This window comes from Marasmius oreades, chromosome 5 (genome assembly GCF_018924745.1).
Source record: "Marasmius oreades isolate 03SP1 chromosome 5, whole genome shotgun sequence".
NCBI lineage: Eukaryota > Fungi > Basidiomycota > Agaricomycetes > Agaricales > Marasmiaceae > Marasmius > Marasmius oreades.
The window spans coordinates 311977-339365 of NC_057327.1; the positions used below are offsets into that span (position 1 = coordinate 311977).

Sequence of the window (27389 nt, forward strand, 5' to 3'; positions counted from 1 at the left end):
TGTAGGCAGTTGAATATTGCTGACCCTGAGTTTGCGCAACGGATCTGCGGGAAGCGGTACCAAGCAAAATGCAAAGTCCGAATCACAACCGTTATAATAGCGCAGGGCAAACCTTCAAATTCAATCATCCTCTCATCAATCTTTGCCTGCCACTCTCTCAGTGACATTGACTGCAGGTCCTCAAACTCCTCAAGGCTCGCACCTGCCATTAATATGTCCACGAAGACTGTGTTTTTCGGTCATATTTACAGGTAACTGGCAAAATAAAAAGTAAGGTCCATATTTATTGCGCACCATTTCCAAAAGCTATCCATTTACGCCCGCAGCCAAGGCTTAAAACCAATGTTGGCTGACTTTGGTGCTATCACAATCCCAAATCTCAATCTATGGAAAACAACGATGAGTCCACTATCAAAATATTGCAGCGTGAAGTGTGGCACCCATACCTCATTGCCTTCGGTGAAATTGCCATTGGGTATCTGGAGACACTTGTTGCCGGAGCCGGCCCATGTAATTGCCCACGGCCAAGGATTCAAAATCTTGAACTGTTGGTTCAAGCTTCCCTCAACACAGCTCCAAATCTGCAATTTCTTCCCGTTCGTCGCGTCTCCGTCTGGGAGGTCGAGGCACTTGGAACCATCGAAGGTCTCGATGAGACCGCTGAGGGGATCCTGAGGGGCCGTGAACCATTGGGTTCCGTCAGGGAACGCGGAGGTACGACCACTGCCGTCGCTGCAGTCGCCAAGGACGACGCGTGCACCGTCCGTGTTGGAAGTAGCAGTCATACAGACGATATCGTCGGCTAAAAAACGGACAAATGGACGGGTGGAAGGAGTGAGCGTGTGCTGATCAGAAAAGTAAATGAACCGGAGCACGTACAATTAGCATCGCCCGCATAGAGCAACTGCCTCTCAGAGCGATCGTTGGGAACTTGATAATTCCCAAATTGCTGATTGCTCGAACCAGAAACGCAAGTCCACAATTGGAGCTGGTTTCCATCCGAGATGTTACCGTCGGTGAGATCAATACACTTGTTCGTTCCAGCCCAATTCCAGCTGTTGTCTGTCTGAGAAATCCACAGTTGATTGGTGTTTCCAGGGTCACAGGTCCATAGCTGAAGCTTGGTCCCGTCGGCATTCATTCCATCTTTGACGTCGAGACACTGAGAAGGGAAACGACCTCATATTCACAGAGAAACACCAGAAGCAAACCGAGTTCTTACCTTATCGCCAAAAATCTTCATCAAAGAAGGGATACTCGGAAAAGACTGTGGACCAACAATCCAAGGGGAAACGGCCCAAGAATGTTTCGAAACGTCTTCGTTGTTGCAGTCATGAATGATAACGGGAGCGCCATTCGCGTTTTCTGAAGTCGAAATACATCCCTGTTTACCCGCTGCCCTGACTGTGAGAGATAGTAGCATCTATTGAACGCAGAGGGGCCCAGACAACGAAGAGACGCACAATCGGGATTAGTGCTCTGAAGCTGCCTGACTATCTGAGCATTGGCAACGCCCACCAAGAGAGAAAGTGCCAGAACAGAAGTAACGTAACGCATCGTTCGAGCACGAAGGGGAGTTGAAATGAAAGGTGAGGGTAAGAACACGAGGGGGAATGAAGAGTCAAGGCATTGAATGAGCCCCATTTTATAGCCCAGTTCAGGCGCGATGGTTATCATACCGAGATTTATACATACGGCGTTTGTTCCCCGCAGCCGAGGTTGAAACCGGGAGCGTCTGCATTGATGTCCCGATATTCTCAAGCACTGAAGTTTGGAGAACCATGCGTGGACCTTCGAGGCATAGCCTTCACACTAAGGAACAGGTCACCCTCTCTGAGATGTCGGTAAACTTTGACCGGGAATCTGGACAACGGAAGCTGGAAATAGAGCATGTGGGTCTGCCAGATGGTAACTTACAGCTGAGACAGAGGACCTTATCACCAATTCTACGCATCGATTCCTCGAAGGTACCCCGGAATACGGAAAGAACTCGGGAACAGCACTTAGGGTTCAGGGTGCAATTTGTCAGAACCCGATGGTGTACTGTGTACCGTACCTCTAGCGTTGAGTTGAAGCGGAAAGGTTGGAGAAGGACAGGGCGGGGAGAGGGCTTCTGCTATGTGGTTGAAGAAGGGCAACTGGGTAATTGCAAGTGGTATGGGAAAGTTTGCAGGTCGTATTATCCTGGTAGGTTGAATGAATATTGGCACACATAGTAACATTTTGGTACTTGGCGAAGCACCCTCTGCAAAGCGAAATTTCAAGAAATCGTCAGCTTCGTGTGCGTCGTAGACCTAATCATGAGAAAACTGTCATATACAGACACTCACGAGAGTATTGTATATCCATACAGACCGTCCGACCATCCATTACTGAGCTTCAAAACTCCTTCTTTCTCCTTAGCATTGACCTTAAGATTCCCCTCCTCTTTCCCCTCCTCCACCCCCCAGAACTCCTCACCACCACACTTCTCTGTGCCGGTGGACAAAGTCAACGACTTAAACCCACCGAGGCTTCCATTCGTGTTCCCGCTCGCCATATCAAACGGGTTCTTAAGATTTTTCCTAGCATTTGTTTTTCTCCTGCCGCACCGTCCTGAATAAAACGAACACTGCGCTGTGGTTGATCAGGTCATTGTTCGGAATTGTAGTAGGTAATATCTGGTGGAATGTCTCTTGATATCCGAACCCGACGGCTTGAACAACTGAACTGACCTGAAATCGTATTTCGAGAGTAGAGAAGACTTTCGGCTGCCATGAAAGAAGGAGAGAAGGGATCTTGGGCGTTTGGCATAAGAACGTCACCGGCCCGCGTGCAGCTTTGAACTATACCGTGACCATCTTACTGATTCAAAGCCAACTTACCGGCGTCCGTTTCTCAGCTATTCAAGAAACCAACTCATTGGCTTCAAAACAACTTTCCTTCGCTCACTCCGTGCTGCCAGTGTATTCCAAGTCATCGACAATAAAGACAAAAGTAAAACTACTCGGTTGAAGAAGAATTGCGTCAACGAAATTGGACCGTTTTTGGTTGGAGGACCATTCCAAAACCATCAAGGAGTCTATTCCGGTTTCGAAACAGGATATTGCGCCCCAGTACGAACAGGTATGGTGATCATCGCTCGAAAGTCGTTGTGTTGAAGCTCTACGTTAGGTGGGATAATGACAAGTTGTTATATGAAGATCCACCGTGTTTACGCCGATGAATCCGAAGGTGCAACCCTTCTCAGAATGATACCTATATCAACAAACGGGGTTAGCTTGCCCCAAGAAACGTCTCCTGAAGAACTTTACGACGTAAGTTGCTTTTGTCTTCTATCCCGTTGACCAGACCAGAGTTCCGATGATAACTGAAAACGTTACCACCGCTAGATCGTCTTCCAACAACCCGAATTTTGTCGGAAGAAATTCAAGATATCGGGCTCTCATAACATCGCCTGCTGGTGTGAAACCTTTCAACTGGCTTGCGGTCGCACGCATGTTCAACTACGACGCGGATATTGTTGCGCCACTGAATACATGCTCGTAAGTATGCACGTTGATATGAAATTCGTCTTTAGCTCTTGGCTACCACACTAGTCCCACGACGCCTGGCCCATCCTTGAACGTTTGAATCCCCAAGTTCCCATTTTTTATCTCATCGATCAATGAACGTTATCACGTCGCAAGGAAGGACTTCAAATTGTTTGTTATCAAGGAAGTTGTCACAGTTGTCCGTGATACTCTTGTCGAACCTATCAGAGAGCTTGTTTGAGGTCAACCTCAAGGATAATATGTAACGATGATCAGAACTTACCTCCAAAGCTAATTTCGCAATCGACTCTCCTTCAATCACGCCGATTCCGTCCCAGCCTGAAGTATTCCCAGGTGTGAGTCCCGATCCCTGATGAACGTGAAGCTTAGAAAAATAAAGAGTTAGGCCACATGGTATGGGCACTAAGTATAGAGCGAAATCATTTTACCTGCTCGTGCTTCGTAAGCTGCGGGGTAGCAACCAGTGAAGGTTTGACCAACGGAGCATGGACGTTCAACCAATAATGACTGAACTCCGCTTGACTGAGTCCATCCTTCTTGCGGAGAGGAATAAGCAACGTTCCGACATCCTGTCGAACAATGCTCCCATAACCTGGCACTTCCGGGAGTTTGGCATCACCACCGGTGCTGCTCGGAGACTTATGCACGATAGTAGCGATATCGAATGCTCCGTGAACAATGGTCTCAGCTTTGAAAAGATGCGATAACGCATCACCGAGGACTTTCTCTATGTATTCGGGGTGCTGGATAACCTGAAAGCTTGGTATCAGAACGACGGGACAGTTTATCCAAGGATAAAAATGTCCTAATTCACCTCTGCGACCTTCTCCAAAGACTCCCCTTCGAACAGTACCACACCATCATAATCGGGTACTCGAGACCTTCCCGAATTCTGAGACTCGGAGAGTCTCTCTTTCCATACTTGATTCACGTAAAGCTACGAGTTGTTCGTTATCAGCCCCACTCGGTCAATTCAAGTAGTAATGCAGATTTGAACGGACAAACCTGTTCATATTTCAAAATATTCTTCTTCGTGATCTCCAGGTCCATGAAAATTTTCGAGTGTACATCTCTCCAATAACGACTCCATTCTTCAAAAGGCACATCGTCCTTTTTCTGTACAAAGAAAAGTACCCGCACGCGCTGGTTATTGAGAAGAGAGTTGTTCGCTGGGTCTGTCATCATGCAAAGATGAATAGAGGCTTGAACGTTTGATTGCTCGAATACCCCACGGTCTTTATATAGCCGTAGTCATGACACTTATCACAGGGCATGCTAAACTGAATTAAACCGGTAAGTTAAGAGGCCGAGGCCTAGTCGCGTCTTCGTAACTTATGATCCTCTCATCTGTGCTCTAGCGTGTCCGGCCAGATTCCCACTTGAGATTCAACGCCATCTGCGTCTCCCGGCTCCGTCCGACACACAGGTACCAGCTTTGCGCAAGCATTCTGAGACCCCAGCGACTCTCAGCAATTCAGTCACGGTTCTCGACGACATATAGCTCCGCCATCAGCATGTAGGCAGCGAATAACCAATCACCATTTCATGCGCTGGTACAGATGAGGTAAACATTTGGGATTACGGCTGCCGTATGAGACCAACGAGCTCGGGGAGGAAGGTCGGGAAAAGCAGTCTGTTGATCGTGACCGCACGAATCGAATGCCCACGTATGGCGAACCGTTGACATCCACCTTTGAGTTCTCGGAACTGGCAAAGTTTGACGATTTCATGCACAAACACAAGTTCAGGTACAAGGTTCGCAAGGAGGTTCGGCTCAGCTTCAGTTTGGCACGGGTTCTCGAAACCTGAGCCTAGCCCTCAGAGGGGAGTTCTCAAAAGCACGAATCCTAGGAACCTGTTAAATATGGCGAGCGCGAACGCGAATGGGAGCCTCGATGCGTTCAAGTTTGTTGCCTTCGTTCACGTGTGCAGAGAGGTCTGGTGGCGGCGAAAAGTTTTAGGAGGTGGAGGGGAGAAAGGAGGAGCCAGAATCGTAAGACCAAATGCTAGAGAGAATAAAGAAGTTTTGAAAGCTCGGTGATGGATGAGGAAAAAACGTGTTGAAACAACTTGGACAGGACGGACTCGTAAATCAGTCACTTTCTTCAAACCAGATCGCGGAGGCCTGCTTCCCACTCGCTCCTTTCCTCCCTTTCCGCTTCCCCCTTGAATGTACTATGATATGGTGCGATTCACAGTACACACCATCAGTTCCTGACGCAGGTTACACTCCTTCGGCTTTTTTTCGTTCGTTCGTTCGTTGGACAGAATTGGAATTTCTTTCACATGTCAATGAAGGTCAACGGTGGTGATAGCTGGGATGATGGAGGGGTGCTCGGGTCAAGCTATCTGGGCAGCACGGACTACATGGTTCTGCTGAAGTCAAGTATCGTGATTGCGAGTAGTGGGATAGGAAGTTCCCTACATGCGGTGCTTGCACAGTGGCGATTCGCATTTATTTTGATGTTTCTAGAGCTACGCGTGAATCTGTTCTATGTACGCACTCTTGGACCGTTTCTCCTTGGATTCCTGGTCGGCTGGCTTTTTCTAGTGTTCCTGCTTTGATGAGGATTTTTGACGATAAGGTAAGAACTCACTTTCCTTCCGATGTCTCTCTATGAATCCGAGGTCGTTTTCCCCCCTTCCCAGTGTATCGACGTCAAAGATGGAGTGAACGCCAACGGGACCAAGCTCCAGCTATAGACCTGTGACCCTGGAAATACCAATCAACTATGGATTTTCTCAGACAGACAACAGCTGGAACTGGGCTGGAAACGAACAAGTGTATTGACCTCACCGACGGTAACATCTCGGATGGAAATCAACTCCAGTTGTGGACTTGTGTTCCTGGTTCGAGTAATCAAGGATTCGAGAATTTTCAGCGATCGCTCTGAGAGACTGATGCTTCATGCAGATTTTGAGGGGACTATTAGCAGTATGTGCTCCGTTTCATTCCTTTCTGATCAGCACATGCTCACACGAGCAACGAACTCCCTTCGCCATCCAATTTTTGTCTTTGTTAGTCGAGGACTCTGGCTACTTCCAACACGGACGGTGCACGTGTCGCCCTTGGCTACTGCTATAATCGACCATCAGGGTCGCTGAGGATCCCCTCAGCGGTCCCATCAAGACCTTTGATGATTCCAAGTGCCTCGACCTCCCGGACGGAGACGCGACGAATGGGAAGAAATTGCAGATTTGGAGCTGTGTTAAGGGAAGCTTAAACCAACAGTTCAAGATCGTGAATCTTTGGCCGTGGGCAATTACATGGGTCGGTGGATCCGGCAACAACAAGTGCCTCTAGATACCCAATGGCAATTTCACCCAAGGCAATGAGGTATGGGTGCCACACTTTAAGGCTTGACGCTGCAATATCTTGATAAGTCGACTGACAATTTGGGTGTTTCATAGGTTGAGATTTGGGATTGTGATTGTACCAAAGTCAGCCAACATTGGTTTTAAAGCCTTGGTTGCGGGGGGAATGATGCACAATGAATATGGACCTTTATTATCTTTATTCCGCCAGTTACCTGTATGACTGAAAAACACAGTCTTTGTGGGTATGGTGCGAGCCTCGAGCTTGCAATTGGGTTTCATGATTGTTTTAATACTCGTTTTGTCCTCGAAACTCGGACAATTCTTTCTTGATTTGTGTTAGTAGCGACTTGACAGCACCTGAGTCCATCCATGCGCAAGTAAGGCTGCTGACCACGCAGTGGCGGCGTATCATTTGATGAAGTCGTTATTTGAAATTCTGAGTAGGTAACATCTGGTGGAATGTCTCTTGGTAGCCAAGCCCGACGCCTTGAACAACTGAACGATGTCACTTGCGCCTTGACTCCCTGGTAGGTCAATGACATGGCGTTTTCAGCGGCAAAAATTGTACGTATCGATGATTCAATACCACACATCTTCTCGACTCAGAAATTTTCGTTCTCCATCACAACGCCTGACCTGGAGTGGTATTTTGCGAAGAAAATGTTTCGTCTGCCATGAGAGCGAGAGAAAGGATCTTGAACGCTTGAGCGGCCCGGCAAAGAAATACACGTCAACGGGCCGTGTGCAGCTTTGAACGTTCGCCTGAAACCCATTTCGCACATTCTTATTGCCCCCTCCGTGCCAACTAAGGGAGAAACGCTGGCTGTAATGACAATGAAGATGATGGGATATCTACACCTCAAATCTGTTGATTTCTTCGGGAGTTTCAGTAAGGCCCCGGGAGAGCCAATGGACCATCCTGGCCTCAACGTTCAACATCATCCAGACTTTCATCTCTCAGGTCGTCAGACTTTCTACTCACCGACGGATTGAAATATGGTAGGAAAGCAATCTCGGCCGTCGATACCTGGAAGAAAATCTTCGATAATCGGGGACGATCTCCGTATCGGGTGAATCGATGATTGAGAAATGATCCTGGGGCCCACACAGCTAAGTGCCTGTAGTTGACTTGACTGCTTTCATCTTCGATGTAGTGCTTCATGGGAATGTGCTTCTAAAATGAACAGAGTGATGCAAGGGAAATGGAGAACACGTACTTTGTTGTATCGCTAAGCCATAACGCATTCCCTACTCGTAATCCTCGTTCGCGGTTGAACGTTTGAACGTTGACTACCTCTTGTGAAGCAATTCGTAAGGGATCCGCGGGAAGCGGAACCAAGCACAATGCAAAGTCCGAGTCGGTAACCGTAACTGATCGAGATCTTTATCCTCGAATTCAAACTTTACACCTTTCATCACTAAATTTTTTTGTGCCAAACCGCGGGCCTTCCGGACCTTTCCGAATTAAGAATCCGTCATCTTTTTACCCCCGATCCATTCCCAAAATTGGCAGGGAATTGCGCCAAAAAGGCCGTGGGGAAGCTTCGGTTGAATTATTAATAATGTGGGTCCAATCTTCCAAATCTGTTGGCGTTATCTCATCAATCTTTGACATTTGATTCCTCAGCAAAACAGAACATGGTCTTGAATCTTACTCAGGTACTTGTACTCATCGACATCGCTGATTGACTTCGGCAACACCTCATACTCAGAAAATGGCGAAACACGGGGCTTCAAGAGAAAAAAAAACGCCTTCTCAGAAACGCGCCGTACCTTACCCATACCGACGATCACGAAGACCCCGCAGACGCCGAGAGCGCCCAATCGAAACGGGTATGTTCACTTCTAAAATCCGTTACACAAAAAGATAACACGTAATTGGCGGGGTTTGTAATCCGTGATAATTACTTTTAGTAATTGACCCACCCCTAACTAATCGTCTTTCCTGTAAGGGTTTAAAAAGGACGACGACTGGACCAAAGACTTCCCCACAAGCTTTCTTTCCACCAAGCCTACCAAACCCCCAACAAATGTCTTCCGTCGTCGCACCTCTTTTCCAGCCTCTCAAGCTCGGACCACTCACGTTGCGAAACAGAGTGGTCATGTCCGCCCTGACCCGTAGTCGCTCTATCGACACGGTCCCCAACAAGGTCAATGTCGAGTATTACAGACAACGTGCTGCTGGAGGTGCAGCACTCATCATTTCAGAGGGAACTTTAATCTCTAGACAAGGGTAACGTCCCTTTCAGTCTTCTCACTCACCTCGTTAAACCCATACACAGCACGGAATGGCCTTATGCACCCGGCATCTGGAGCGATGAACAGGTCGATGGATGGAAAAAAGTCACTGATGCTGTTCACGAGGAAGGAAGTCTGATTTTCGCGCAGGTAAGCAATCGCTTGTTTCGACGTGTACTCAAAACTGACACCCACCCGTCGATAGATCTGGCACGGTAAGATCTCTCTAGATCGGCATTCATCCATCCATCGAACTCATATCTCCTCCCTCCTCCTATAGTCGGCCGCGTTGCTCACCCCGATGCTCCTGAACAAAAGAAGACTGGCGAGGTACGTTCCCCCCCCCCCCCCCCCCGGTGTCATCGAGATTTTCCCTCCCTGTATTCATCATACCATTCTCTTCCCAGCCCGTTTACGCCCCATCAGCCATCTCAGCACGAGGTGGAAAATTCCGCTTTATAGACGGCCAACCCGGATATACCACCCCAACCGAAATCGACGACCCACGAAAGCTCATCGAGCTGTTTAGGAAGGCTGCAGTAAATGCGAAGAAAGCCGGCTTTGACGGTGTTGAAAGTACGTCTCGGAGAGGTTACCTCCCCCCTCCTCCGTTCTGTTTCTGACCTATCATTCATTTTCATAACCTTTAAGTACACGGCGCCAACGGCTACTTGGTCCACCAATTCCTTGACACCACCGCAAACAACCGTACCGATCAATGGGGCGGTAGCGTCGAAAACAGAACCCGATTTGCGTTGGAGACTATTAAGGCGGTCTCCGAGGTCTGGGGACCGGATCGCGTTGGGATCAAGTTGGCTCCGTGTGGGGGGTACAACGATGTGGGGTGCGTATCTCGCGTTTCTTTCCCCTATATGCTATGCGAATACTGAGAAAATATTTTTTTTCTTTTCTTTTTTTCAAAACGAAAAGAATGCCATTGGAAGAAACCCTCGAGACTTACCGTTACCTCATCTCCGAAATTGAAAAACTCAAGTTGGCATACGTCTGTGTGGTTCGATACGCAGAAGCTATGGATCCGGTTATCGACGGTACGTTTCTGGAGCTGGAGCTTTGAAAAAATGATGATTGATCCCCATTTATCCCGATTATCTAGGCAAAAAACGAGCAACACAACACGATGTCGTTGAATCGTACAGATCCTGCGTCAAAGACGTTCGCTTCCACTTAAACTCTGGACTTACACCCCCAGAAGCTGCGGGATTGATTAAAGGTGAGGCCCTAATTACCGTTCTGTTTTCGCAGAGCTCTAAAATCTAAATCACTTGTAGATGGCAAAGCCGACGCCGCCGTGTTTGGGTTTTTGTACGTTGCGCATCCTGATCTGGCAAAGAGGATCCAGTTCGGTAAACCTTTGCATCCGGAGATTACAAAGTTTGAGACGCTCTATGGTCGTGAGGGGACTTTGGAGGAGCAGGCTGCGGGGTATACTGATTATCCTGCGGAGACGTATGATTCTTAGAGGTTTAGAAGTTAGGAGTTGTTGCAAGGCCCATGGGTGTTTATCGATATCGGTGCCTCAGCTCCTTATCTTTCATTGTCAGACTCTGTTTTTTTTTTGCGAAACGAAATGTATAAATATGTGGTTGGCTTTCAAATTTGTAGATTCATACCTTCTTGGTACATAGAAATTTAATAAATCGTGTGTTGTACTTCTTCCTTGACGCGTCGTACTTGTCGATATCGCTCGATCGTTTATTTCTGAAGTACGCTAATGAGTGAGTTCTAATGCCACTACGACCCTGCCAGAGAAACTTGATTTCTTTACCCTTCTTCTGACCAACGGACCCCGTTCAAATGTTCACTTCCAGCGCGCAGTGGATACTCTCGATTCGATTGAGTCCCTTCTTCTTAGGATTATATATAGCCAACACGATATGTCTAACGTGAGGCTTCAAAGCTTCAAGACCGACTTGGACCTGCCAAAGTACTCACGCACAAAAGTTTCAAGTATACCATCCACTTTCTGTTACTATTTTTGTCGCAGGGTCACTTTTGAGGCTCGGGCCCATGGACGGCAAGTTGGGCATATTTCTCCCGTCCAAAACTTACCAAAAGCATATAAGCATCACGTCTGCAATTCCGTTACAGGGAATCGAACCCTGGGCTATCGCGCTCGTAATCCAATCTGTTTAGTACAGATGAGAGGCGATAATGTTAGCCACTACACCATAACGGATGTATGTATAGGGAGTACTAGTACTACATATGTTGTAGACTTCTTTATCTTCCTTCTTTCACTGCGGCGATGGACAACGGGTAGACTACTTGTGACTTGTCGATACCGCTTGATCGTTTACATAATTCCAGGCTAGAAGTAAGCTGAATGAATGAATTCTAATGGGTGTGCTCTTTATTCAAGTTACTCGCGATGGTTCAAACATTTCAAACGTCCAGTTCCAACCCCACGGTGGATACACAGCACATAGAACGTCGTCCGCGTTTCATTGAAGACGACAGACAGAATCACGATTGATTTCTTTCAAGTTCTTACGAGGCCATCTATTTCTTGTTACTATCAGTTGCCCAGTAGACTAGACATACAATTAAAGCTGTTCTAAGAATCGCATCCAATTGTCATCGCGAACAAAAGGACAGACAGTTGGGTGTCGTCTCTCCTCTCAAGTAAAACGTCGAGGTGGTCATATATGTTACAAGTATCATACCGTATACGGCGTTAACGCAACCTCGTCGGTAAACGGATTACAGGAGATCGTTCTCGATCTATCCCAAAAACCCAAAGAAAGGAGGGACCTTGGACATTCGAAATAAAATATTAAAATCGTGCTTGAATCGTACTTGAATTGTAGAGTCGCAGTGGGGGTTTTTGGGGGTGGGCGCTTGGTCGCCATGAAATCACGAAGTACGTACAGTACGTTTTCACAGCACCTTCGATTCGGTCCGCCTGCCCCGCTTGCCTGTTCGGACCAAATCGAACGTGGTTCCCGCTTGATCGAGGTTTAATTCGAGGTGAATTAGTATTACAGCCATCTGAATAAAAAACACGTTACGAATGGTTCTTTGAATGACACTCATCTAAGTAGCTCCTTGGTGACTCGAATACGACGCTTTCATGACGTCGAACAACACACATTTGGAGTATCTTGACTACGGTAAGTAAGTGGAAGTATCCACAACACCTGTTTCCAGAAATAAAGTATTTGTCCCTGAACGCGTAAGAGTGAAGTAGAATATATATAACAAATGCAAATGGCGACCTTTCAACTTTCAACGACAATTACCCTACGATATGATATATATACAGTAATCACACTCCACTTGGATCGTTCAGCACGTTTCAACATATGACAGCTTCCAAGGAACAAAAAAAAAGGGGGGGAAGGAACAAAAAAAAAAGTCGAGTAAACAGCGTATACAACCCCGCTCCCGGAAACGTTGGCCGTTTCCTCGGGTAGGTAAAAAATCGTGCTATCAAGGGTTTTTTACCCAGCTTGACCAGCCTTCTCTGAGAGGGGAGGGACCGCCTTCTGGCTTCTGGCTTCTGGGTCTTTCTAGGAGATCGGTAATCACAAAGTTAGCTACTGTCCAGGGCCAAAGCAATCTCGAAGACGGGAAGGTTGGGGAGGGGGGGGCATCAACCCACCTCATAAAATAAATTTCAAAAAAAAAGGAACACCACGGATCTCGTTTCCACCAATTCAACGAAACACCCTTCTCTCCACGCCATCTGGCGTTGTAATCACCACTTCGACCTCGGACTCTTTCCCATCTCGACTTGGACTTGGCACGATCCCGTACCCGGGGGGTAAGAATGAATTGAACCCTTCGTACAGCTCTGTGTGTGAACGGAAGAGGACGGCGACTCGAGTGATAGTCTGTGTTACGGTTGTCCTGTTCAGAGAAAGAGATGGGGTGGCGATTTTTAGTTTACTAGATCGAGAAATAAAGGCGAACAAGGAAAATGGTATGGTTTCTATCTCCGTAATTCGGAATAAATGCATCGCATGAACGAAACGACGACGAAGAAGTTCCAAGGAACGGGGAGAAAGAGAAAAAGAAAAAAAAAAGAAAAAAGCTTACCTCGCCGACTTGAAATCCTGCATAAGCCCTAAAAACTCTCGATAGACATCTGGTTCTTCGCAATACGTCTCTTTGATCTGGTCGAGGTATGTTATCGCATCGACAGCGACTTTGACTCCTCCTGTTCCTTCCGCTGCGGCTCCGAGCTTTTGCCTCTGCGACGATAACTGTTTTTGTTTTCGCTTTCGTGGGGGTTGAGCTGCTTGTGTGGGTGGTATCAACAGTTTCTGCGTTGCCATCATAATGGAAGTTGTTGGCTAATCAGTGAGCAGGATAAGTGGGATAAATGGAGGGATGGGATGGAAATGGAAGCGTTGGGAATGGGATGGAAAGGAGGGAGAGAGGGGGGAGAAAAGGCTGTGGACAGTGATGTGAGAAAAAAGCCGTTGTTTTTATAGACTTTACATTTATACTTACACTTCAAAAGCTTTTCATCATTCATGATGGGAACTCGGCGACTTGGAGCGGAAAAAAACCTTGGGTGGGACTGGGGAGGGCGAGAAGAAGGCTGGGCGGAAACCTCGGTACGATCATCCGGGGCTTCCATTCTATTGAGGGTTGTATCAATTATATTATAAAGCGTGTGAAGGGGGTAACAGGGCAGGCAAATAAACAAAAAATAGGGCGCTGCAAGAGGGAGCGCTGGGGTCCGAAATCCGGGTCGGAGCCCATGGTTATAATGTACCTCGAAACCGAGAGTACCACTGCCCGCAGCCCCCTTGAAAAAGAAATAAAATAAAATAAAAGTCCATCATCTTGATGATTCAGATAGTCAAGCTTCTCCTAGCAAACTCGAGCCGGGGAAGCCTACAGACAGCCTACTATATAAACTTATGGTTACATTCAAAAAAAGAAAAAAACAAAACAGCGGCCCAGACAGCCATCTCAAACGTGCTATGGCGACCCTCATATCGAGGCAACACCGCGGGAGTTCGGTATCTCGGGTATTCGGAACGAACTTGTGCTTCTCATCAAAGAATCGGAATTAATAATTAATAACTAACCAGTTATCACTGACCTCGAGTTTGGCAATACGAAAGGATTTACATTCCAGTTTTTTGGGTAACTACGGGTCGTCGACATGCTTCATTGCTTCAGGCGTAGTAAGTACAAACAAAATCATCTTCAACGATCCACAAGCTGGTGTTCGGAGGCTATTTGTGTTCGTAGGACGTAGGTACGTACGGAGAAAGCCGTCCTTGAGGAATGTGAAAAAACTTGGATTAATTTGGAATCGTCGGACGTACGGGTTAGTAAACTTCTCGGAAAAGTCACTTCAGTCCTTCTACTAGTACTGGGTCCTATGCATCATATCGTTGGGTCCTGGGACCCTTTAAGATTCCAATCCTTTCCAGAACACGCACCACGGTATTTGAAGCCGGAGAGGGTTCTTGTGCGTTTGGGGGGGGGACTTTCGACTTGGCATCGATTCTGAAGTTTCTTCTTTTAAATATTTTAGTCAAATGCCTTCTTTTTTGCCCCTTCCTGGCCACTTTGAGTTTCCACGGATTTGGTGGCGCAAGCTCACACGCCTAAGTAGTACATACCTCATCAGGCGGCCAACGCCCGACGCCCGATTCACGTCCGTCGGCGAACTGCGAACATATTGAATGATGCTAACTATTTTGAGTACTTGTAGATCAGGCGCCCCTTAGTAGAAGATAAAGTTTAGGAAGCTTATACTTATAAGAAAGGCGGGTTGTTGATAACGGCTCGATTCCCGTGTACGGAGATGTGCAGTTGTAAAGACGTTAACTGTGCCACTGAGAAAAAACGAAGGTAAAGGTTAGCATGGACCCGGACCGAAAGGCTGTTCTTTGGTGAGTCACTGACTCACATCACAAAATACTAAGCCTGAGTAATTTTCAAGTCGGCGTCCCTCTGGGTAAAAGCTTGAGAAAGTGAAAACAAGGCTGGCCAATTTGAGACTGGAAGTTGTTACACTCCGAGGGCTTGATTAAAGATCCTTCTGTCAAAGACGATAGATGGATGGATAAAATACAATAACAACAGCATGCAGCCCGCCCAGGAACTGTTGTAACTTGTAAGTGACTCAACTGAGGAGAACTTTGTATTCTTCCCACTCCGCGGTGCTTGGACTGTTCGGTCCGTCGCCTCCGAAACCGAGAATCTGGAACGCACAAAGAAAAACGTTGTGGACCGTCTCCATAGCTGCGTGGATTTTAAATTTTGTGTTCTGCAGGGCTGTTTGAGTTCAATGCGTTTCTGGCGAGAGCCATGGTTCGTAGTATTTTCTACTAAGGGAATAACCTCCCAGCCTTCCGATTACACATTACTCAAGGCTCGGGATTGGATCAACAACGGGCAGCACGGAGTTGGGAACGGGTCAATCAATATTCAGAAGCAATTGCCTGACTAGCGCCCTAGAAGAGGAGAGCAAAATGCTACCAAGGACGTAATCTACTGTGTAGACTCCATGTAAGTATATATATATTCAGCGGCGGGGATAAAAGAAACAAAAATCTCATCTACTATAGAGTTCACCTATAGCCCACCGCGAGGGTCGAACTCGCAGCCTTCAGATGCCCGCTTAAGAGTCTGACGCTCTATCCGATTGAGCTAGGCGGGCAATATTGAATAGCTTCCTCGACAGATTACGATGGTCTTGTTCTTGAAACGGCGGGCATCAACTTGGTTGTTTGATATCAGTCCCACGCCTCACGCACTAAGCCATCATGCATCATGATTCACGTTCTACCTCCCGTATTTTGCTTACACGGTCGACGGTCGTAACTCGTTCATCGCAGATTCTGGGGACTCGGACTTCCAACCCTGTTTGACTCCACAGCCAGGCTACAGAGGTTATCAATCACTGATCAATCGATCTTTTGAACCGCCGCCACTGTTTTAGTGGTCACATCTCTCTCTCGGGACAAGAAATTCAAATTTATCCATTCAGTGTTTATCACTGCAGTAATTAACTTGACCCTAGATTGACCAATCTCTCGGGTTGGAACAGTTCTCGGAGACCCACGTATGTCTGGACTCTGTTGTGCTGTCTGAAGAGTATTGACTGAGCGGATACCAAGGATACGACAAAAAAATGCAACACTGTTCGGGATCAACTGGTCAAGAATATCCAAGTATGCTGATATTTTACGGAGGTGAGATTTATGTCTTTTTTTTTTTTCGTGGGTCTTTTCCCGCTGAGCAGATTGGCGCAGAGCTTGTGCCTCTTGTCCATTTGTGGTTGGAGAGTTTATGCTTATACGTTGTCTGTAAGGCCTCAAGCTTCAAGTGTAGTTTCTGTGTCCCTTGATCTGATTCAACGCCTTACACAGTGAGATATGGCCTGTGGAACGTCTGAGATGTGGTTGGATCCCGAGCAAGGAGCTTTGATTCGTGGATTGTATGGGCTCGATAAAGCGTCGAATTTCTTTTCCATGAAGATGTTTGCTTCCGCTACTTTTCTCGGTTACTGTTGGCCAAGGAACTCGACGTGGGCTAAATGTCATTGAATTGCTGCGCTTTGCGTCTGGGACAGGATTAACGAAATCTCGGACTACCAATCGACCCCACATCCGTTCAAAGAAGACGAATTCCATCATACTAGCAGTCGGAAGTGGTGACTGGAATGGGTGTTGGGTGCCTTGATGACCGAGTAGTTATGCCAGGAGGAACATGTTGAATCATGAACGTCGGTCACTGATCCGAAATGGATAGATTCACTATTACAGACCAAGACTCACCGTTCGGAATATCGTTGAACGAAAATCTCTCATCTTACGGTAAGTCTTGTTCTGAAGGATCTCCAACAAAAGATATTTAGTCTGCTTTAGAGCTTATCGTACCAGATATAACGTTGAGCGGATCAATTGAGGACTCAGCGACGCCCCTCGAAAGGTTCACCTATTCACTTCAAGTTCCTCCCCCGCTTTTTCGGCTACCAAAGAAAGCCACGCATAGCTGGTCTTAATGGTCAAACGTGTATCGGATTCGATATCCCGCTGCGAATACCTCGGTCTACCTACCGAGCTCAGAGTGGAATACAGTACGTATACCTGTCAAGTGACACATGTTACTGCCAGTGGTACAAATCCGTCCACAAATGGCAGGCTGCAAGAGACTTTGATCCAACCACCACCGAATTTGCGCGTTACCTAGGATATCCTGCATGGGAAGTTCTGCCATTACAGTCAGGTTGACTTGGAACGATGGGTGCAAGTGTGTAGTATTCATTTACGACGACTAGCAACCCGAACAAACACCAGGCTGATCAACGACAATATGAACATGTTCCCCTTTCCTGTTTGTTGTTTCAAGGAAGTAAATATATATGTAGCAGCAAGTAATATATAGCAGTAGTAGCGGATATTTTATATACAGATCAGCAAAGATACGCATCATCAACGAAGCAATGGCATCTACAAAATCCCAACGCGACCCTCCTGAACCCCAAGATAATACTTACGAAAAGGATCAAAGAAGCGATAAGAATGCAGCATGTGTGGGTTGGGTACGCCAGATGATAGTAAAAGGCACCAAAAAAACGCTCAGCGGAACCGACTATGAGCATACGACCTCGTCATCGATGGAGCGGGTGGTGGTGAACGGGAGCGATGTTGCAGAGAAGATAGCGATGGAGGTCGTTCCTGCTCTTGTTCCCATTCTTGTCCTCGTTCTTCTCCTGAAAACCATAAGGGATCGTAAGAGCTATCGTGCTCTTCATCATATTCTTCATCCTCTTCTTCATCCTCTTCTTCATCTCCACGACACTCGAAGAGTATCCCTCTAATTCTCCTTTCGAGGTATTCGTCAATGTCATCTATTTCATCATCTTCATGTTGGTCATCAACATCGGGGGCATCACAGCCTTCCTGAGAAGAACTGACGCTAAAACCGAACCATGGCGTAGCGAGCGCCCATGCGAGTTCTGGATCATCGGTGTTGGGGTATTCCAACCCGTCGTGTTCAACTGGAGAAGGCGATGACGACATGGGTAATGAGGAAGAAGAGGCGGTACTGGAGGATGCCAGCGACTCGAGTGCCGAGAGGGCCGCATTGACCTGATCCTCCCCAATCCGTGTTGATCGTCTTCTTGGAGGCCTTAGCGATTGAGGTTGAAATTCTGATTCTGATTCTGGTCGTGGTTGTGGCCATTTTTGTGGTTCAGGACACGTATACACGGCATCGGGAAAGAAGGAGTATACAGCCGTGCTTGAGGACGGTTTACAGGGAGTATATCGAGTTCCAAGAGGAGCGCCACAAATCGAACAACCGAGGCCCACCCTCACACATCCGCAACTGTTCTCACCGAGCTTTCCCCCATCATGGTCGGCATCAAAGTAGATAGCGTCGAGCGGTACGACGGTCGGTGAGGGTTCTGTGTAGGCGATGTATGTTGAAGACGCGGATGTATGAACCAACGCCCCGCAAGAGAGTCCTGGCATCTCTTGCTGCACCTTCTTTTCCAACCTCTCCTTCGTTGGGCACCCAAACAGATCTGGCGAGAAACACTCGTTCGACCAGCCGCTCCTATCCAAAGCCTCTCCTCCTCGACAGAATAATCGGTAGGTCGTCTCAGCCTGCGTCAGTGGATGCGGAGGTGGTGCTGGGGGTGGTGGATGTCGATGATCCCTGATAGCTCCTCTTCTTCGAAGCCTTGATGCTTCCCCAGTTCTTAGTAGATCTGAGAGAACGATTCCTTCGTCGCCGTCTTCCATCGTGTTGGTGGTGGTGTTAGTCGAGGTTGTGGTGAGGCAGTCCCCGCGCCGCCACGGAGCTATGTAGGGTATTAGTCATCATCACCGCCGAGTCACGCCAAGATTATTCTCATGCACCTTCATCATACGCCCGCCTAGCTCAATCGGATAGAGCGTCAGACTTTTATGTCATGGGCAATAATCTGAAGGCTGCGAGTTCGACCCTCGCGGTGGGCTATGCATTCCAGTCAGGTTGATTTTTTATTTTGCCAATGCTAGTTCGCCTTTAAATTTTGAGCCCAAACAGTCGCATGAAACCTATTTTACCGAATCGACTGACTCCTGCCACTGGTCGGTGTGCCCAATCAACAGGTTGTGGAAGGTCGATTACCGGCACCATGATTTCAAAAAACGCTCTTCAGACACCCACCATCATCATCCTGGCTCATCAGTTCGCTGAGGCCCCGAAATATCCGTGATCTCTGAAGGTTTCCAGCTTTCAAGGTGTGAAATGCGGCCCCTTTACTTTCATCATATCACGAGAAGGCTGGCGTCGAATCGCCGTCACATTTCAAAATTCGCGATAGCGGCAGATCTTCATCAATCAGCAACTTCCGAATTCATAATACTGAGGCGATATGAGCGTTTGGAAATTGGGAGTTTTAATGTGGGTTGTGGAGGAACGAAGGAGAAATTGCCACTTGAAGCAGCCTGATTGTACCATTATGATGGGTGCGTCTCAACTTTCATCGAGTTTGAATCCCTGAGGGATAGCGCTTATTAATGAACAGTTAGGCCTCAGGACGCATGAACTTTGGGAGTACAGAAACTTGAAATTGAAAGGCTTCCAACACCGTCTTCTCCTAATAGGCTCAAAGATATCGCCAAGCTGGCTCCCAGGCTTCTACTACCCGACCTGCACGGAAAGGCAAACGCCCCCGGTCAGCCAGCTAATGGTGCAGAACGGTCTTAGGTGTTCATTCCAAGTGCCAAAAAAGCATTGAGTCATAACCCGAATCACAATGAAGACTTTGGAAGGTTGGCGTTGAGCCATAGAATTTATGCTACAAGCTTGGTCTGGCAATACGCCTTGAATGATACTGAATCGAGGAGCGTTTTATCTAAACGTCCTCGATCAGTTTGGTTGAAGTGCGAAAGAAGATGGGAAGGCAGAATGCTGCGGGTTCGCGTCAAGAGGCACTGGATTACAGTACGTATCCTTTTTTTCTCTTACGACCTACGATAAAGCTTAAGAACGAACAAGTACAAACCATTCCGGAATTGTCAAACGCGATCCTTCCGGAACGCCTCACATCTCCCAAAAGCCATTACACCCATGGATGCTTCGAGATACCGAATTCCACCGAATTCCGGGGACCTATTCGGAAAAAGTAAAAGCCTGAGCCCATTGGCGGTGGTAGAGGACGATTTACATTGTTGTTTTTTGCGCGCTGGATACACAACGGGATTTAGCGGGAGCTAGTACCGTAAGCCATGCACGGTTGCGGTGTCAATGGCTCGGACGGCGTGAGTGGGTTTTCTCGTCTTCTGCTGTAGCTATATGACGCCGATGCTGATAAATGTTCTTCCCTCCGTCAGTACCTTGCACTAGCCGTTGAAGTGTGACGGCGGAAACGGGTTTGGCTGCTAGCTTCAGCCCTCCTTTATTCATTCCTTCATTCATGTACCTATTCAAGCGGGAGTGGCAGTGGAGGCGCTCTACTGTAGGACATACGGTAGAACGACGGGAAAGCAAAATGCCGGCCTGTGCGGGAGCTTGGATCCCTTATTAGTCGGGGAGGGGGTATATAAACCACCTAGCTGAGAGGTTTGTTCTACCTCATTCGCAGAAACATCATGTTCTTCAGCAAATCTCTTTTCGTTGCCATCCTCACTGTTGCCAGTGCTAGCGCCTCCGTCGTTGTGCGTCGAGATGACACTCCCGAGAAGATCGGGGATTACAGTGAGTCCCAGTCGTTTCGTCTTGCCTTCTGCTTGAGAGCCTATTCTAACGACCTACCTTTCCATGTTCTCAAGTTACGGCTTGCAAGCACCATAAAGTCAATGACAAGTGCCACTATTTGTGGCTTGACGGAGACGTTGTGAGGGAGTTCAATGGATGTAAGTGACGGCGCGTCCCCGACTCTGACTCGTTCTCCTTGGTCTTTTAAAAGTTGAGAACTGACCTTTACTCCTGTAGACTGCCTCGATTACGAGGGAGTATTGGAATGCATTACAGTCAATACTGGTGGCAACTGAAGGGTCCGAAGGTCCCGTCTTGGCGTTGGAGGTGTTGGAACACTTAATTTACGTTGGCGAGATTAATTAGGTTTATTTGGAGTTTTGAAGCACCGGGTTTCTCAAGATTTTCGTCGTGCGCGCGCCTTATTCGTCACTCTACTAGTAAGCACTACACCTTGAGCTTCAATATGTCCGAGAAAGACATCGGACCAGGTACATTGCGATCTTGTCAACGACGTAGCTTGAGCATTTCCATTAGCTCAGCGACCAGTGGTACTTGGAGTTGATGTACATATTCAACGCCCCAGACCCCGATTTGATGATAAATTCGTATATGTGCCTGGACTATTACGACGTTATAACTCATGAGTCGTTTTCGGTTCTCCAAGGTTCGGAACCGAAGTCGAAACACAGAACCGACTTGAACCGGAACCGTATAACACCACTAAAATCACCGGTCGTCGTGACTCGTGGTGAAAAAGAAGGTATAAAGGGTGTGTAGTAGGCTGAGTCAAGACAAAGAACACCGAACCAACATGATCACTTTGTACGATATGGGACCTGTGCCGAAACTCCCAGGGAATATGGGTACATCCCCCAATGTTCGGAAAGTGATGTAAGCCACTGGCAGAGCTGCTTTCTTCCATCTACTCGAGGTCAGACGGTCTAATTCACCCCTTCAACTCCCGTCCGAACCCAGTTTTACCCTCAACTACAAGAAACTCCCCTTCACCCTCGTCCCTTTAAATCTCGAATTCATCGAACCTACTGCCAAATCCCTCGGCGCCTCACCCACCACCACCTACCCCGACGGCTCCCCGAAATACACCGTCCCATTTATCCACGACTCAACCACCGGAAAAGCCATCTCCGACTCCCAAGTCATCACAGAATACCTAGACGCCACTTACCCAGACACTCCGGTTGTCATTTCAAAGGAAACCCGAGTCCTCCAATCCGTGTTCATTGAAACAATCAGCAATAAACTGATGGGTCTTGTCCCGATTCTTTACACAAAGGCGACCAGCGATGAGATGCGAGAGGCGAGGAAGAAGCAAAAGTTTAACCCGTATGCTCATGTCATGGACTCGGAGCTCACAGCCGAGCAGGAGAAGGAGATATGGGAGAATGTGAGGAAGGAGTTTGAGCCGTTGGAGAGTTACTATACGAATAATCAGTTGTTTATTATGGGGGACAGACCTGTATATGCGGATCTGTGTTTTGCGGCGTTTGGGTCGGTGGTCAAGTTCGCTTGTGGGGATGAGAGTGAAGAGTGGAAGGAAATGAGTTCATGGGTAGGTGGGAGGATAGGAAGGGTTGTTGAGGAGGTGTTGAAGTATAAGAAGGTATAGCCGTCGGTATTATCGAAGGGAAATCAGCAAGTGTAGATAGGAGTTAAAATAGTAGGCTGTAGGCGGATAGAAGTCTCATGCTTGGACTGGACTACCTGGCAATCCAGGAGTGATCCGAGTTCGTGTTATACATGGCAACCTGCTTCCCATCCCCACTCATGACGTTCACCGACACCGCACTCACACCGTGATGGAACATGCTTGGGACCCCAGAGGCATTAAGATACAACTGCAAAACGCCCTTTTCGTTGATAATTTTGTAGTCACCAGCAGGAATACGGATAGAGTACTTTTTGAATACGTGGACGAGCACGAGTGTGGCCTCCGCGCTGGCTCAATAAAATTTGGGATTTTAAGGAACTCGTAGAGGTCACTGTTTGGAAGCTTTGCGGCGGCCGTGACACGGAATTGGCGACGAAGAAGAGGGCAATGTCGGCGATGAAGTGAGTCAGCGATTGCCCAGTCTGGATTTCTCTAGACCATGACATGGAGATCATGGTAATGATCATGGTGGGTTGCGTTGGCCAATGGCCATGTGGATTGTGGCTAGTAGCCTGGCACCGATCACTTCCTAATAGAAAACTTGTATCAGGACTCCGACTTTGAGAGGTACGACTGCGTAGTGGAAGTTAGTGAAAGAAGGCCCGTATGATTCCCAAGTCCCGACCGTGCCGGTTGAAGCGCACGGACCATGGCAAATAGATGCAGATCCGGCGGTGCTCGGTCCGTAACTTCCTCCTCTCACATTCGTCGTCGACGTCAATACTATTTCTTAAACATTTTTACTGCTTCGACTCCCGATCAACTGCGACGCTTTGCGACTCGCGAGTACCAGATGGACCACTTCATTATACCATCATGAAGAATTCAGAACTCAGATATCCGTGTTCAACACTAGATCCCAACAGAAGCCGCAAAGGCCCCCTACCACCCGAAGATTACGAGAAAAAGTAAGCCTTCAAAGATTCATTAACCAAGTCATAAGCTTCCTTCCCACCAATGCTTTGAACTGAATTGGAACGACTAGCGAGGAAGAAGAAAACATGTTTTTGGCGGAAAAAAGAGGTTGCTATCAGCCACTTTTGGTGGGGTAGAGAGAAAGATGTATATACGACCTGTCGAAGTTGTACTCGTTGTTTTCCCTGAAGCTCTCCATGCTACTTTTGCTCAATCATCCCTCACTCTAGATCTCGTCTGGTCAAACACGGCAAATACATTGCCAAAACATTGCTCAACCTCGATACGAAACCCTCTGTGAAACTATCAATCCAGTCAACCCAAAATCCCTGTCTTCGCTCACGCTCAAGTAACAGTACTACCTTATTTTTGACCTGCCGTGATTTCCAGTTGTTTTATTTGCGTTGCTGGTGCCCCGCTGAAACACGGACAATGCCCCTCCTGAGCCTCTGGACTTACTCACTGGTTAACATCCGCCCGCTTAGGGTAGAACAATTAGATCCCGTGTTGCCTGAAGACCGCTGTGGTTATCTGCTTTAGACTAGCGGATCAAACACAGGGACTCGGGAGTGGATCTAGACCTCACCCACTGCGAAGCGCAGTGGTGGGAAGGGCTTATTGCTATTTCGAAAATAGTTGGCGCGGCTCCCACGGACGATCCCCAGCCGCACATCTGGTACAAAATCTTCGAGACATGATAACTCGCTCAGATTTCATCCGTTTGCCTTAATTCTTACATATTCTTGACGGCGTAACTCAGGGCTAGTGCAGCATACAATAAATTCCACGTAACGTATAATTCCGACATCTCTGAAAAATCCAAACATATTTACAGGAAAACATAAGAATGAGCAAAATGGTGGATTGGTGACTGCATAAAATGAAGCTCTCTTCAGTGTAAGCCAGATGGTTGATAGCGATATGGTGATATTGAGTCGAGTGAAGCGTTGCTGCTGCATTTTATCCAGGTATATGTCTTGTTTCTGACAAATGAGGCCTTTCACAAACTGAGAATACACTAATCAGTGTCAGGCCACCAAAAAACGAAGCTTACTACACACCTTGATAGCTGAACAATTCTTTACTCTCTCTCACACCCTCGCAGCTCATGCATGTTTGCCTTGTACAATAATCCCTTCTGATGTTGAGAAAGAATTCGTTGTTCTTTTTCTGCATCCCGTAGCTTCGCTGATGCTCTGGGTTGAAAAATTCGAGCCCATGAAAGCAAGCGTTTGTCATAAATCATCAGAGAGGTGTTTGCCGCGGGTCATGATGGTGGTTGGTGGCAAGGAGAAGATGGCAGTGCCTCTCAAAGCTGAATCGCAACCCCACACAAATGCATACACTCAAGGAGCACTTGGACTATCTGATAGTTCATTTCTTGAGATCATTCACTTAGGACTTCGCTCGTTCTCATGTTTTTCCTGTAAATATGTTTGGATTTTTCAGAGATGTCGGAATTATACGTTACGTGGAATTTATTGTATGCTGCACTAGCCCTGAGTTACGCCGTCAAGAATATGTAAGAATTAAGGCAAACGGATGAAATCTGAGCGAGTTATCATGTCTCGAAGATTTTGTACCAGATGTGCGGCTGGGGATCGTCCGTGGGAGCCGCGCCAACTATTTTCGAAATAGCAATAATCACCGTATGTCATGACTGATATCGAGTCGAATATTATAACTTATTGAGCTACAAATTCCATGTAGACTTCAATACTATTGGTTCGATCCATTTCACTATCAACTATTTAAAAGCAAGCTACTGAGCTGCGGGTTCAGTTCTCTATCTAGTTGCCGCCTACAGGCCAATCCACCACTCCAGCTTGAGGGTCCTGCTGCCAGATTGACCCATACTTGGATCGGACGCACTTCTTATCGTTAGTGGCGATCCAGGAGTAATCCGAGTTGGTATTATACATCGCAAACTGCTTCCCATCGCCACTCATGACCACCATCGACACCGTGCTCGCGTTCAACAAGCTTCCGATCCCGGATGCATTGAGATACAACTCCAAAGCATTCTTCTCGTTAACCAGCTTGTACTGACCAGCAGGAATAGGGATAGAGTTCTTTTTGATCGCGTTATGGAGGGCCAAAACGGCTTCTGCAGGGCGGGAGCCAGCGGCGGCCGTCCCACCTAGAGCCATGTAAGTGATTTTAAGAAATTGATATAGGTCACGGAGGGTCGCGATCGTCTTCGGAAGCTCCACGGCGGTCACAAGTTGTTTGATTTCGCCAACGGCGATGAAGAAGAGACCAATGTCGGTGATAAAATCTGCAATAGCCCAGTCGGGATTGAGAGACACCATGACATGGATGTCTTGGTTGGTCGCGTTGGCCATGTAGACACTGTGGCTGGAACCGAACGGCATGATGATTATGATTTTCTAGAAAACTTCAAGGGGTGTAAGTTTTCACGATGACTTGGAGAGCTAACCGTTGTCCTAACCTTTCAAGTAGAACTGGTTGGTTGTTCTGAGGATATGAACTCGACGAACGTACCCTTCTTATACTGTTTTTATCATACCAGCCATTCAACACAGTCAGCATACCTGTTGTAAGATGGTGGAGACCATTCGAGCCTTATACCTGCAGAACGTCGTATTGGTTGAGATGGAACTGCCTCCGCGGTGAAACTGCTCCGGTCAGTTTCAACTTGCCAATTCTAGTTATGAACAATACTGACTGGCTGTCTCAATCATGCCAGTTATTCACAGCCAGCATGCTTGTTGTAAGTGAAAGACGGTGAAGCATGTACCGGGAGACGAATCCACTCGAGCCTTACCTAAACGCTCGCATCGTGTTGTCTCTTACGATATAATGAGTTTCGTCGGTTTTAAATTGCCAATTCCAGTATGAAGAATTGAATACCGGTTGTCATTCGGTTGTCTTCGATCTATTCAATGCATTGGCCCGACGCAGTCATCGGAAAGGTGTCCATCTGAGTGCACCAGCAAGATTGAGCGGGTATGACAGTAAATTGTATTCCGATGTGCAGTAGTAATGTTATGAACGGTAGAAGATGATTGTCGTCTCCCGTCTCTCAGTTCAATGCGACGTGGGAGACCTGCTGAGGCCTGGGCCTGTGAGTCACCGTGACTCAGTCACTTTTCATATTCCTAAGCAGATAACATCGAAAGCCACCCATTACTGTACGACCAGGCAAATTCGTGAATTGGCGTTCTGCAAACTGCGAACAATGAACAACAAGAATACTCCCTGAAAGTTTCCAGTTGAAGGCGGTTTCTGCAGAAGGAGAGGTTCAGCTGAAGTTGGGAAGCTTGGTACGTTATCCCGGCGAATTTTTAATTTTGGTTTCAGATAATTGACTGCCATGTCAAGGAATAATATTCCCAGTTTCATGATCGTCAGGCTATACGATCTAAGATGAGGCGCTGGGTTATATTCTCGATAAGTCGAGGGTGGTCGACGTATCTGTACAATTTGCAAGGGACGACCATTTAGGAACGACATACCTGAACCGGAAAGGTGTGCGTGCTAGCCGGTACTCTCTCACTCTCTCAAATCGCTGACTATCTGTTCGATCTTAACTACCAGTTGACAAGACGCGGTTAGTCTGGAAATGAGAAATACACTTAGCCAAGTACCCGCAGGGAGCGAACAGATCTGGTAAAGAACGGAGTTAGTCATTTCGTATCTGCATACAATTAGCAGCTGACTTTTCAACAGGCTTGCTGCGTTGTTCATGTCATGTACCATTCTGGAATTCCATTCTCGCGCCGGGGTGGAAACTTGAAAAGCCTTCATTGAAGTCCTCGACTCAGGTAGCGACGACAGTTTCTTTTGGGAACGAATGGATGCGTAGGGCTACGATTCGGTGTCCATGTACGTGGCTTCCCCTTTTTCTTGACCCAACCTGTTCATCTTGACCTGCAGAGTACTGTCCGAGTCTTTTCCAGGGCCCCCCTATCTATCCCTATATCTGTTGACATGGGCGCTCGTTGGCACCTTCCCTCCTTACCCTACCACCACCATCACTATAGACCACTGGGGATCCTTGAATT

The 27389-nt window shown here is 47.4% G+C and overlaps 9 protein-coding genes and 3 non-coding genes across 13 annotated transcripts; 4 read left to right on the plus strand and 8 right to left on the minus strand.

Annotated features, from left to right (window-relative positions):
- Window positions 1–218: 218 nt before the first annotated feature.
- Window positions 219–1644, minus strand: E1B28_008178 (uncharacterized protein; the record flags this gene model as incomplete). Its single annotated transcript, XM_043152962.1, has 5 exons — window positions 219–384; window positions 447–802; window positions 880–1162; window positions 1223–1404; window positions 1464–1644. The coding sequence occupies 5 exons, from the start codon at window positions 1642–1644 to the stop codon at window positions 334–336; spliced, it is 1053 nt and encodes a 350-aa protein (XP_043008245.1). The 3' UTR covers window positions 219–333.
- Window positions 1645–3431: 1787 nt separating this feature from the next.
- Window positions 3432–4755, minus strand: E1B28_008179 (uncharacterized protein). Of its 2 annotated transcripts, none has more exons than XM_043152964.1 (5): window positions 4539–4755; window positions 4348–4470; window positions 3962–4285; window positions 3796–3897; window positions 3432–3733 (listed from the first exon to the last, which is right to left on the minus strand). In XM_043152964.1, the coding sequence occupies exons 1-5, from the start codon at window positions 4716–4718 to the stop codon at window positions 3704–3706; spliced, it is 759 nt and encodes a 252-aa protein (XP_043008247.1). In that variant the 5' UTR covers window positions 4719–4755; the 3' UTR covers window positions 3432–3703. The 2 variants fall into 2 exon arrangements, with proteins under 2 accessions (XP_043008247.1, XP_043008246.1); XM_043152963.1 differs by having other exon boundaries at window positions 3432–3744.
- A 2940-nt stretch (window positions 4756–7695) lies between these two features.
- Window positions 7696–8177, minus strand: E1B28_008180 (uncharacterized protein). Its single transcript, XM_043152965.1, has 3 exons — window positions 8069–8177; window positions 7834–8022; window positions 7696–7770 (listed from the first exon to the last, which is right to left on the minus strand). The coding sequence occupies exons 2-3, from the start codon at window positions 8011–8013 to the stop codon at window positions 7738–7740; spliced, it is 213 nt and encodes a 70-aa protein (XP_043008248.1). The 5' UTR covers window positions 8014–8022; window positions 8069–8177; the 3' UTR covers window positions 7696–7737.
- A 674-nt stretch (window positions 8178–8851) lies between these two features.
- E1B28_008181 (uncharacterized protein) lies at window positions 8852–10923 on the plus strand. The gene is made up of 9 exons (XM_043152966.1): window positions 8852–9084; window positions 9134–9239; window positions 9295–9304; window positions 9370–9419; window positions 9497–9665; window positions 9741–9933; window positions 10020–10138; window positions 10204–10320; window positions 10379–10923. The coding sequence occupies exons 1-9, from the start codon at window positions 8882–8884 to the stop codon at window positions 10567–10569; spliced, it is 1158 nt and encodes a 385-aa protein (XP_043008249.1). The 5' UTR covers window positions 8852–8881; the 3' UTR covers window positions 10570–10923.
- Window positions 10924–11187: 264 nt separating this feature from the next.
- On the minus strand, window positions 11188–11286 carry E1B28_008182. The gene has a single exon. It is a non-coding gene; the product is annotated as a tRNA-Glu (tRNA).
- A 1480-nt stretch (window positions 11287–12766) lies between these two features.
- On the minus strand, window positions 12767–13390 carry E1B28_008183 (uncharacterized protein; the record flags this gene model as incomplete). Its single annotated transcript, XM_043152967.1, has 2 exons — window positions 12767–12959; window positions 13149–13390. The coding sequence occupies 2 exons, from the start codon at window positions 13388–13390 to the stop codon at window positions 12767–12769; spliced, it is 435 nt and encodes a 144-aa protein (XP_043008250.1).
- A 2267-nt stretch (window positions 13391–15657) lies between these two features.
- E1B28_008184 lies at window positions 15658–15738 on the minus strand. Its single transcript has one exon. It is a non-coding gene; the product is annotated as a tRNA-Lys (tRNA).
- A 1924-nt stretch (window positions 15739–17662) lies between these two features.
- E1B28_008185 (uncharacterized protein) lies at window positions 17663–18832 on the minus strand (the record flags this gene model as incomplete). The annotated part of the gene is made up of 1 exon (XM_043152968.1): window positions 17663–18832. The coding sequence occupies one exon, from the start codon at window positions 18830–18832 to the stop codon at window positions 17663–17665; it is 1170 nt and encodes a 389-aa protein (XP_043008251.1).
- A 128-nt stretch (window positions 18833–18960) lies between these two features.
- On the plus strand, window positions 18961–19048 carry E1B28_008186. Its single transcript has one exon. It is a non-coding gene; the product is annotated as a tRNA-Lys (tRNA).
- Window positions 19049–20668: 1620 nt separating this feature from the next.
- On the plus strand, window positions 20669–21070 carry E1B28_008187 (uncharacterized protein; the record flags this gene model as incomplete). Its single annotated transcript, XM_043152969.1, has 3 exons — window positions 20669–20774; window positions 20849–20932; window positions 21012–21070. 3 exons carry the CDS (start codon window positions 20669–20671, stop codon window positions 21068–21070), a joined length of 249 nt encoding a protein of 82 aa, XP_043008252.1.
- Window positions 21071–21588: 518 nt separating this feature from the next.
- E1B28_008188 (uncharacterized protein) lies at window positions 21589–22404 on the plus strand (the record flags this gene model as incomplete). The annotated part of the gene is made up of 2 exons (XM_043152970.1): window positions 21589–21668; window positions 21753–22404. 2 exons carry the CDS (start codon window positions 21589–21591, stop codon window positions 22402–22404), a joined length of 732 nt encoding a protein of 243 aa, XP_043008253.1.
- A 2602-nt stretch (window positions 22405–25006) lies between these two features.
- Window positions 25007–25862, minus strand: E1B28_008189 (uncharacterized protein). Its single transcript, XM_043152971.1, has 2 exons — window positions 25814–25862; window positions 25007–25759 (listed from the first exon to the last, which is right to left on the minus strand). Exon 2 carries the CDS (start codon window positions 25734–25736, stop codon window positions 25152–25154), a length of 585 nt encoding a protein of 194 aa, XP_043008254.1. The 5' UTR covers window positions 25737–25759; window positions 25814–25862; the 3' UTR covers window positions 25007–25151.
- Window positions 25863–27389: the final 1527 nt, after the last annotated feature.